Source organism: Lucilia sericata, unplaced genomic scaffold (genome assembly GCF_015586225.1).
Source record: "Lucilia sericata isolate MDLA Ls3-8-SP2 unplaced genomic scaffold, ASM1558622v1 Contig000363F_arrow, whole genome shotgun sequence".
Lineage (NCBI taxonomy): Eukaryota > Metazoa > Arthropoda > Insecta > Diptera > Calliphoridae > Lucilia > Lucilia sericata.
The window spans coordinates 151,252-163,566 of record NW_023994382.1 but is presented as its reverse complement, the minus strand read 5'-3'; the positions used below and the strand labels follow the sequence as shown (position 1 = coordinate 163,566).

The 12,315-nt window shown below is 29.7% G+C and overlaps 1 protein-coding gene across 2 annotated transcripts in view; it reads right to left on the bottom strand.

The window, feature by feature from the left end:
• LOC119604112 (probable transcriptional regulatory protein Teth514_1449) overlaps positions 1–12,315 on the bottom strand; it is a 117,583-nt gene that overhangs the window by 23,195 nt on the left and 82,073 nt on the right. The window contains exon 3 of one of the 2 annotated variants that reach the window (XM_037956566.1): positions 2,439–2,534. The exons of the other annotated variant lie outside the window; for it this stretch is intronic. Within the exon in view, the coding sequence (XP_037812494.1) occupies positions 2,439–2,534 (96 nt within the window). The remainder of the gene's footprint in view (positions 1–2,438; positions 2,535–12,315) is intronic. 2 annotated transcript variants of the gene reach the window in all.

Below are 12,315 nucleotides of genomic sequence, written 5' to 3'. Positions count from 1 at the left end.
TTAAAAACAAATAAAATAAATAGTATGGTTCCTATGTAAAATACTTTAAAACAAGTAAAAAGTCTATATTCGCCTTTGCCGCATCTTATATACCACCATAGTGTACATATTTAAAAAATATTAATTTTATAAAATTTAAATAAAATAAAACGATGTACTTCCAAAAGAATAACATTTACCATCACTTCAAAAGTAGCACTAATTGATTTTTTTACCTTCTGAGAAAGTGATTTTTAAAGACTTCCGAAAAAGCGAAAATAATTATAATTTTTACAATGTTGAAGATATATTTTTTGTTCTTTCATTTTTATGAGATAAAAAATGTTATATTTGGACTTTTGTATTTAATGCTTCTATTACCCTTATTAATGTTAATATTATTTAAGTCAAATTAGTTGTATTCTATAATACTACAATTTCACTTCCGAATAACTTCCAAAAAAAGAGCATTAAAATTACTTCTTGAGAATGACTTCAGATATAGTGAATTTGGAATCAAATAAGAAGGACATCCCTCCTATGACAAGTCTGTGTTAAAATCATCACTTCTTCAGGTCTTTTTCAGTACTTCCATGGAGAAAAGCAACAACAACAACGCTAAACGAAATAGAACACAAAAAACAGGCATACAAACATTTGAAATAAAATACAAAAAAAAAAAAAAATCCACAACGCAATGAAACCAACATACATTCAAACATAAATCTTTTTCCAATAAGCAATGTTGGTGTTGCTTATTTAACAAAGCATGCAAAAAATTGTTTTTTTTATTAAATTTTCAGAAGTTGTCTCGGATTTTTGCTTATATCTCCGTTATTTATGGACGGATTTTGCTGATTTTTAATAGGAAACTTCTCAAAAGCATGTCTCGGATCCACCAGTTAAAGGAGACATTTTGGTAGGGCGCGGAGTAAGTAATTACCTATAAAAGGGGATTTTTTGAATTTTCTATAATATTGTACCTAGAAGCATAAAATTATGCATATGGGGTCAGGAGTTAGTGATAAAAGGGCATTTTTTGGTACTTTTTCGTTCTTCAAATGGTACTTTTTGAATTTTCTATTATATTGAACCTAGAAACATGAAATTAAGCATGTAGGGCCCGGAATAAGTGAGAACATATTAATGGGGACTTTTTGGTAATTCTTCGTTCATCAAAAGGTACGTTTTGAATTTGCTATAATATTGAACCTAGAAGATGAAATTAAGCATGTAGAACTCGGAATATATGAGAATCTATAAAATGGGACTTTTTGGTACTTTTTCGTATTCGGCAAAGCCTTAATTTTTGATGAAATTTTCAGATTTTTGCTTATATCTCCGTTATTTTTGTACCGATTTTGCTGATTTTAAATAGCGTTCTTCCCGAACGTATGTATGTCTAATAGAATTATTGAAGATTCGGATCTCGCAGATATCTGGGGCCTTCTGAAAACTGATTTCAACATACTCACCGATATACAGACAGTCAGACAGACAGACGGTAAGATTGACACGGCTAAATCGACACCGCTATCTATAAAGACCCAAATATATATGGTTTATATATAAATATATATATTATGTTTCATGTAGGAATACCTATCAAGCGATGCGCATTAAAGTACTGAACACGGGAAAAATTAAAAAAATATTTTTTTTTTTCGAATGGTCCTCAGTTCCCTACCAGCGATTGAAATTCCTAACCTCAGTATAACTTTTTTAAAAATCGATTTCTTCAAAATGGGTCTCAAAAATTCCGTAATTTTCTGCTGATTACGTCAAAAATAATTTCAAAATTTTTGTAGAATATTTTAGTCTACAATATGATTTTTAGTGGGTTGGAGAGGAATATTACTTTCGCTTTTTATCGAAATTGTCGTAATTTTTACCTCATACAGAAAAATATTTAAAAAATTGTTTGGCATTTGGTTTAGTCCATTTCAGAATTTTTTAGGATTTTTTTTAATTTATGTGATCCTTATAATACAATAAAAGTCGTTTTGCGGACCAGAAATACACCAACAACAATTTTAATTATTTTTTCCGCGATAACATCAAAATTACGTAATTTTTGACACCCATTTCGAGAAGATTACACAAAATTATTTTTGAACAAATTGTACTGAGATCAAGATTTTCAATCGCAAGTAGGGATCTGAGGATCTTTTCAAAAAAAATGTTTTTTATTTTTCTCGTATGTATGTAGTACATTAAGACGCATCGTTTGAGAGATATTCATACTAAACAATAATTTCTTAAACAGTGATTATTGAAATTAAATTATTTTTTGATCACAAAAATGTGTATTATTACAAATATCCTTGATAATTTCTTTCGTGATTGCTTCAATAGCTCCTGACTTAAGTTTAATCTTATAAATATTTCGGGGTGAGTATAATATAGTTGAAAATATTAGAATAAAAAATATTCTAATAGCTTTTAGTTTTTATACTTACCAAAGGAATATAAATGTGTTCAGTGTTATCAATCACATAACCACTTGCTTCAATGGATTTTCGAAGAGACATTATTTCAAATGGTCTACAAATAAACTGAAAATATTGTGTTATGTATTATTTCTAATAAATTTGTAAAAAGTTGTATATGTTTTTAATTCGTAATTCAATATATAGAGGGACTATATTCTAAAGTCCAAAAAATTTAATGAATTATTTTTTTTTTATTTTCTTGAATACATGTTTAGTATTAGAAAAATTAAACCATTGTCGTTATTATAATAAACCTTAACCCTCTGGGATTAACGATAATAAAAAGCCTTTTTGATATCCTTTATTTTCAAAATTCCATTCCACCTACTAAAAAATGTATGTGGAATTCTTTTATAGCAAGTAATAAAAACCGATATTCAAATAACCGATTTAAATGGTTTCTTTTGTTTTATACCCCGTTCATGAGAAGCAATTATTCGGCATTCACGCTCTCATTCGCCATTCAACCCAAAATTACGAACTGAATTACATGATTCGCAATACAAAATTTCTGCTGCAAATTACACAAGTTGTACGTAATTCAGTTTTAATTACCTACGAATCACGAATGAATGAGCGGCGTGACGATGAGCTAATTAAAAATATTAGGGAAATACATGGTAACATAAGTACTAGGCTATGTGAGGTAGAACATATTTATTAATTCTACTGCGGCTCTAGACTCTGGATATGAAAGTCGACATCCTATTTATCCTAATAACTCAACTACGGCAGTTGATAACTTGAATAACGTAGAAGTTTCGCAACACATAGCTCCTCCTGCTACTGAGGATCGTTTACCAAGACATAAGTCACACGCTAACGATAATCTTTCTTCAAGTTCAGGAGTGCCAAGTAACAGCCATAAGCACGTTGATGGATTGGAAAATATCCCCTGTCCAGGACACCCGCGCAAGTAAGAATAATGTACCACGTCCACATTATGATGTTCACCTCAATGGATTTAATAACCACTCAGTACAGCATCCATGTGTAAATTGTCAGTCATCAGTAGGTCCTATGGTTATCCACCGGCTTTTCAAAACAAGCCCATGTTTCGACTTATGATAGATCCACCTCGTGGACAGATTATGAACGTCAAGTAGAGGATGCTGCAAGATTTTATAGTTGGAGTTCTGATGAAAAACTGATGGCTGTAACTTCAAATTTAAGAGGTCGTTCTCTACGGTTGTATGGTACAATCCCTAGTAATCTTACTCCTACTTATGAACAGGTGCGACAGTTAATGCGTGAAAGGTTTGCCTTAGATGAGCATGCCAGCTATCAATATTTCAGGCAGTGTGTGCAGGGTCCCAGAGAGTCTGTAGAGGATTTCGCCATGAAGTTGGAGCGTTTGTCATCGAGCGCATTCAAAGGTGTTCCTCAACAAGTTGCATCGGAAATAGTTGTACATCAGTTTATTGATGGCTTACGGGATACTCAGCTTTAAGGCTTGGTAGTGGCTAGTCGGCCTAAAAGTATTGGAGAGGCGTTGAGAACAACCCATGATTTGCAATCTCAAATGAACAGGTCTAAGCCACGAAGTGTGTATAATGTAGAGGTAGAACCGGAGTTTAATGTTGATGGTTCACGTAGAACTCGCAAGGGCAACAAGTCGGGAAACGAACAGGCATCGGCTTGAAGAAGCCCAAGCCGATGAGCAACAATAAAAGTGCTTGCCAAATAACAGAAATATCACAAGAAATAGAATTAGAGCACATAAATAGTTATGATGATATTGAGGAAGACAATCTGGTAAATAACAACACAGCAATAAATTCGGAGACTCCCCACAATATAGGCGCCTGGGGAGATCAAAGTTTACATTGCGTGGCTTTCATTGAAGACCACCCTCATGAAATTATTGTGGACACTGGTGCTTCTGCTTCACTGATTAACTTCGAGCTGGTACCACCGTCTGCTCCAAGAGGTTGCAGTATTTTCCTTCGTGGCCCCAGCGGAGAAATTTTTAAAGCCACAAGCACAGCAGTTATACAATTTCGTTTAAATAAACTACCACTGTCACATGAATTTCTAGTGTCAACGATTCAACACCCTCGTTATTAGGCCTTGATTTCTTACGCTGTCAGAAAGCTTTCATCGACATTGGAGAATTGCGACTTGATTTGAAACATGTATCGGTGCCATTATATCTTCCCCAACAGGCATTGGAAAACTTTGTTTACTTTATGGAATCAGTTACATCTTCTTTCTAAGAAGATGTATATAGAATTTATAGTTTTTGGAAAGCTGACTTTACATAAAATACGATAAATGAAACAAAACCTAAAAAATTTTTGATACCGAGGGGACCAGGTCTATCCAAAAAAACCCTATTTTTTATGGAAAATTCAATTTTGAGCAAAAATTCTCAAATCGCATAGTCGATATCAAATTATAGTGACCTGTTTTATATGACCCAATATGTTCTTAATCATTTTGTAACGGGTTTCGATAACCCCGCCCCTGGTATGGATATAATAGGCAAAAAACCAAAAAATCCCATTTTTGGGATTTTTTAAAACTTTTTTGGGAATTCCGGGATTTCTAATAAGAAAATTCGAAATTTTTATTTAATTTTGGATTTTGAGTAAAAAAATCTACCTAACTGTAAAATTTCATCAACAAATATTCATCAATAAAATTTTTATTGCAATTTGAAAAATTTGTATCTTCGCAAAAACTGAATAAAAAACATTTTTTTTATTTTTTTTTTTAAAGTATTCCGCGAATTTTTTAATTACCTTTCCATTGATATATAACATGCCTACCTAATGTTTTTTAAGTGACAAATTAGGGAAAACTCAACATCTTTTAGAAAATTTACCTAGCACTATTATTTTCATCCATATATGTAACAAATTTAAGAGTTAACCTTATGGATGAAAATAATAGTGCTAGGTAAATTTTCTAAAAGATGTTGAGTTTTCCCTAATTAATTTGTCACTTACAAAACATTAGGTAGGCATGTTATATATCAATGGAAAGGTAATTTTGTCTATTTTTCAAGACTGTATATAATTTTTGAAAATTAAAAAATTCGAGGAATACTTTTTTAAAAAAAAAAATAAAAAATGTTTTTTATTCAGTTTTTGCGAAGATACAAATTTTTCAAATTGCAATAAAAATTTTATTTATGAATATTTTTTGATGAAATTTTACAGTTAGGTAGATTTTTTTACTCAAAATCCAAAATTAAATAAAAATTTCGAATTTTCTTATTAGAAATCCCGGAATTCCCAAAAAAGTTTTAAAAAATCCCAAAAATGGGATTTTTTGGTTTTTTGCCTATTATATCCATACCAGGGGCGGGGTTATCGAAACCCGTTACAAAATGATTAAGAACATATTGGGTCATATAAAACAGGTCACTATAATTTGATATCGACTATGCGATTTGAGAATTTTCGCTCAAAATTTAATTTTCCATAAAAAATAGGGTTTTTTTGGATGGACCTGGTCCCCTCGGTATCAAAAATTTTTTAGGTTTTGTTTCATTTATCGTATTTTATGTAAAGTCAGCTTTCCAAAAAGTATAAATTCTATATACAACTTCTTAGAAACTTTTTAGATAACTTAAAAAGAAAAAGATACTTTTTTCCCAAAAAAATGACAAAAAATCGCCTTTTTTTTAATTTTTTAAATTAAAATGCCTATAACTTTGGACTCAGTCATGATTTTTACATAATTCTTTCACTGCTTGATATATAAACTTGTTGTTAAGCGAATAAAAAAAATGGCGAAAATCGGGAATATTTGGACCCGCTATTATCAAAAAACTAAAGTAAAGACGGTAAAAATTTTAAAATTTTAATTTTCAAATGCGAATATCTCCTAAACTATAAGAGATAATTTACTGCTCAAATGAAGAAATAGGATCGTTTTAAAAATTTAACATAGCCGAGGTGTCCTAATTTGAGGACCCCCCGCCGGGCCCCTGGTTGGCCTATAAGGTCCAAATTCAAAACCTAAACTCGACAACACCTCCTCTTTGTGCATACCTAATTTCATCGGTTTAACCGTTTAGAAGTTACCGAATTATTTCCCTCTTTTTTTTCCTATACCACTGTGCGTATGGTCGGTCAGCTTATATTATAGAATACAACTAATTTGACATAAATAATATTAACATCAATAAGGGTAATAGACACATTTAATACAAAAGCCAAAAAATAACGTTTTTTATCTCATAAAAATGTAAGAACAAAAAATATATTTTCAGCATTGAAAAAATATAATTATTTTCGCTTCTTCGGAAGTCTTTAAAAATCACTCCCTCGGAAGGTAAAAAATTCACTTAGTGCTACTTTTAAAGTGGTGATAAATGTTATTCGTTTGGAAGTACTTCTTTTAATATTTGCTGGGTTATATTATGATTGATTGGTCAACGGTTAATATTTTCAGAATTCCAATATTAATAAACATTTCGTATAAGAATATTGTATTGTCAATTTTATTATAAATGGGCTATAATTTTAAATCAATAATTAAGGACTTGTTTTGTAAAATAATTCTAGCGCAGTTATTTTGCTATTTTAAAATAAATTTCAATATTGTTTCAATAAACTGGATATATGCTTTAATTAACCGCAAAAAAATGTATCTTAAGTGGTATATAAGAGAAAATAATAAACAGAAAGTGCGCTATATTTTTAAGCAGTATAGGTATATAAATATACTGAATTGTAACAAAAATTTTAAAATTAAAATTTGTAAAAAAAATTACTTATATACTTATAACAATTTTATTTAGCATTATAAAACTATTATTAATGTTTTTCAGTATTAACAGTACAAAGTTAATACTGAAAAACATTAATGAGAATGATATACTCAGATCCAAAAGTTTGTAACTCTGGGATAAAATGTCAATAATTTTATTTAATTTTATTTTTTTAAAAATATTATATAAAAATTCCTAAAAATCTAGTAAAAACAAAAATAACTGGAAAAAGTGGGTTAAGAAAGTCCTAAATTTTATATTATTATTTTTGTTTTCTGAGCTGATTGTTAGGATCCCAAAAAAGGTGCAAGCACCTCAATATCAATACTAATTTTTAAATATTTTATAAGCACTACTGAAGGATAATGGTGAATTCAAACGTATTTATCTCAAAATTTTGGCGTATGGAAAAAATAAAAATTAGTAATAAATTCACCGGACATAGCATAGTGATTTATTTTTCATAATAAAGCATTTATCTTCAATATTCCCTTGTTCCGATACATTTAAGCAATTTATGGATGAAAAACTAATTTTCTGAAAAAGGCTTTATATGGGGGCTAGGGACAAATATGGACCAAGCCCGATAAAATTTTGTGAATATATTTATATTTACATAATATTTTATTGTGCTGAATTTCATCGCGATATTTGTGTTTATAAGCTAATTTGGGACATTCAAGTAATTTTCTGAAGGGGACTTTGTATGGGAGCTAGGGTCAAATGTGGACCGATCTTTATGAAATTTGGCAGGGTCATCAAGACTTCTATAAAACTTAGTTGTGCCGTATTTTATCGATATATCTGTATATATAACATAATTATGAGCACAGAAGCCCTTTTCGGGGGGTTCTGTTCTATGGGGGCTAGGTGAAATAATGGACCGATTTTAACCATTTTCAATAGGCCGCCCGTCCGGCTGGCTGGCTGTCCATGTAATCCTTGTGCACAAGGTACAGGCCGCAATTTTCAGGATAATTTGATGAAATTTGGACCAAGCATGTTTTTTGGCACAAGGACGAAGCCTATTGAAAATGGTTGAAATCGGTCCATTATTTCACCTAGCCCGCATACAACCGTACCTCCCGATTTGGGCTTTTTATGCCATAATTACGTCAAATATATTATTATCTCTCTAAAAATTGGCACAAATAAGTTTTATATAAGTATAAATGACACTGCAGATTTTCGTAATGATCGCCCCTTATTTGACCCTAGCCCCCATACAAACCCCCCTTCAGAAAATGTCTTAAACGTCTAAAATTGACTTGTAACCATTTGTATCGCAATGAAACTCAACATAATTAGCTATTATTTAAAAATATATACTTTTCCCAAATTTAATGAGGATCGGCCTGTGTTTGACCTATACTCCCATATAAAGCCTAATTTAGAAAATTAGGTTTTTATCAATAAATTGCTTAAATACTTTGGAATTAAGGTAAAATTCAACATAAAAGTTTCTTTGTGAAAAATAAAAATTTTTAAAATATACTCATGGTGTAGGGTGTTGTATTAAAAATTGAAATTTTATGAAGCCGGTTAACCGAGACATAAAAACCGGATAACTCGGTTAGCCGAAAACCAATGTTTTAAAAAAACCGGTTTGCAAAAAATACCGAAATATGCAATAAAACCCGATTTTTCGGTTAACCCGGTAACCGGTTTATAAACACTACATATAACATATAATTTTAAATTAGTATTAAAAGTATCCGAATAACAAATATTTTTCGACAAAATTAACATCACTATTGCACATTTTCTTATTTTTAATTATTTTTATTGCAATTTTTGATAAATTATTGCATTATATTTAACATATGTACATATACACTAAGAAAAAGGAAAATAAAATAATTTTGGCCATTAATCCAATATTATCTAGATTAAAGTCTTTTTCCCAAAATAAAATCTTTTAAAATTTTTCTAATATTTTATTTACAAATTTGTAAACGATAAAATTATAAATTTTAGATTTATAATTAAGCTGAGATCTGAGAAAAAAATGTTAAAAATCTTATATTTGTCAATGGTTTAACGAAGGTATTTTAAGCTATTTGATTTTTATGAATTAATAAAATTTGTTTTAATTTACACAAATAAATATTGATCAAGGTTTTAAAAATTAAGATGACAAAAGAGGACATAAATTTTAAAGATGACAGCCAGTTAAAATAGATGATTGTCCTCTAAAAAAGGACGTATCACAGCGGTATAGGAAAAAAGAAGAGGGAAATAATTCGGTAACTTCTAAACGGTTAATCCGATTTTGATGAAATTTGGTATGCACAAAGGTGTTGTCGAGTTTAGGTTTCGAATTTGGACCTTATAGGCCAACCAGGGGCCCGGCGGGGGGTCCTCAAATTAGGACACATCGGCTATGTTAAATTTTTAAAACGATCCTATTTCTTCATTTGAGTTCCGATTTCGAGCACTATAAAAAATGTCGTCGTAGCAGTAAATTATCTTTTATAGTTTAGGAGATATTCGCATTTGAAAATTAAAATTTTAAAATTTTTACCGTCCTTACTTTAGTTTTTTGATAATAGCGGGTCCAAATATTCCCGATTTTCGCCATTTTTTTTTATTCGCTTAACAACAAGTTTATATATCAAGCAGTGAAAGAATTATGTAGAAATCATGACTGAGTCCAAAGTTATAGGCATTTTAATTTAAAAAATTAAAAAAGGCGATTTTTTGTCATTTTTTTGGGAAAAAAGTATCTTTTTCTTTTTAAGTTATCTAAAAAGTTTCTAAGAAGATGTATATAGAATTTATAGTTTTTGGAAAGCTGACTTTACATAAAATACGACAAATGAAACAAAACCTAAAAAATTTTCGATACCGAGGGGACCAGGTCTATCCAAAAAAAAACCCTATTTTTTATGGAAAATTCAATTTTGAGCAAAAATTCTCAAATCGCATAGTCGATATCAAATTATAGTGACCTGTTTTATATGACCCAATTAATCATTTTGTAACGGGTTTCGATAACCCCGCCCCTGGTATGGATATAATAGGCAAAAAACCAAAAAAATCCCATTTTTGGGATTTTTTAAAACTTTTTTGGGAATTCCGGGATTTCTAATAAGAAAATTCGAAATTTTTATTTAATTTTGGATTTTGAGTAAAAAAATCTACCTAACTGTAAAATTTCATCAAAAAATATTCATAAATAAAATTTTATTGCAATTTGAAAAATTTTTTTTACATAATTCTTTCACTGCTTGATATATAAACTTGTTGTTAAGCGAATAAAAAAAATGGCGAAAATCGGGAATATTTGGACCCGCTATTATCAAAAAACTAAAGTAAGGACGGTAAAAATTTTAAAATTTTAATTTTCAAATGCGAATATCTCCTAAACTATAAGAGATAATTTACTGCTCAAATGAAGAAATAGGATCGTTTTAAAAATTTAACATAGCCGATGTGTCCTAATTTGAGGACCCCCCGCCGGGCCCCTGGTTGGCCTATAAGGTCCAAATTCAAAACCTAAACTCGACAACACCTCCTCTTTGTGCATACCTAATTTCATCGGATTAACCGTTTAGAAGTTACCGAATTATTTCCATCTTTTTTTCCTATACCACTGTGCGTATGGTCGGTCAGCTTATATTATAGAATACAACTAATTTGACATAAATAATATTAACATCAATAAGGGTAATAGACACATTTAATACAAAAACCAAAAAATAACGTTTTTTATCTCATAAAAATGTAAGAACAAAAAATATATTTTCAGCATTGAAAAAATATAATTATATTCGCTTCTTCGGAAGTCTTTAAAAATCACTTCCTCGGAAGGTAAAAAATTCACTTAGTGCTACTTTTAAAGTGGTGATAAATGTTATTCGTTTGGAAGTACTTCTTTTAATATTTGCTGGGTTATATTATGATTGATTGGTCAACGGTTAATATTTTCAGAATTCCAATATTAATAAACATTTCGTATAAGAATATTGTATTGTCAATTTTATTATAAATGGGCTATAATTTTAAATCAATAATTAAGGACTTGTTTTGTAAAATAATTCTAGCGCAGTTATTTTGCTATTTTAAAATAAATTTCAATATTGTTTCAATAAACTGGATATATGCTTTAATTAACCGCAAAAAAATGTATCTTAAGTGGTATATAAGAGAAAATAATAAACAGAAAGTGCGCTATATTTTTAAGCAGTACTTTATAGGTATATAAATATACTGAATTGTAACAAAAATTTTAAAATTAAAATTTGTAAAAAAAATTACTTATATACTTATAACAATTTTATTTAGCATTATAAAACTATTATTAATGTTTTTCAGTATTAACAGTACAAAGTTAATACTGAAAAACATTAATGAGAATGATATACTCAGATCCAAAAGTTTGTAACTCTGGGATAAAATGTCAATAATTTTATTTAATTTTATTTTTTTAAAAATATTATATAAAAATTCCTAAAAATCTAGTAAAAACAAAAATAACTGGAAAAAGTGGGTTAAGAAAGTCCTAAATTTTATATTATTATTTTTGTTTTCTGAGCTGATTGTTAGGATCCCAAAAAAGGTGCAAGCACCTCAATATCAATACTAATTTTTAAATATTTTATAAGCACTACTGAAGGATAATGGTGAATTCAAACGTATTTATCTCAAAATTTTGGCGTATGGAAAAAATAAAAATTAGTAATAAATTCACCGGACATAGCATAGTGATTTATTTTTCATAATAAAGCATTTATCTTCAATATTCCCTTGTTCCGATACATTTAAGCAATTTATGGATGAAAAACTAATTTTCTGAAAAAGGCTTTATATGGGGGCTAGGGACAAATATGGACCAAGCCCGATAAAATTTTGTGAATATATTTATATTTACATAATATTTTATTGTGCTGAATTTCATCGCGATATTTGTGTTTATAAGCTAATTTGGGACATTCAAGTAATTTTCTGAAGGGGACTTTGTATGGGAGCTAGGGTCAAATGTGGACCGATCTTTATGAAATTTGGCAGGGTCATCAAGACTTCTATAAAACTTAGTTGTGCCGTATTTTATCGATATATCTGTATATATAACATAATTATGAGCACAGAAGCCCTTTTCGGGGGGTTCTGTTCTATGGG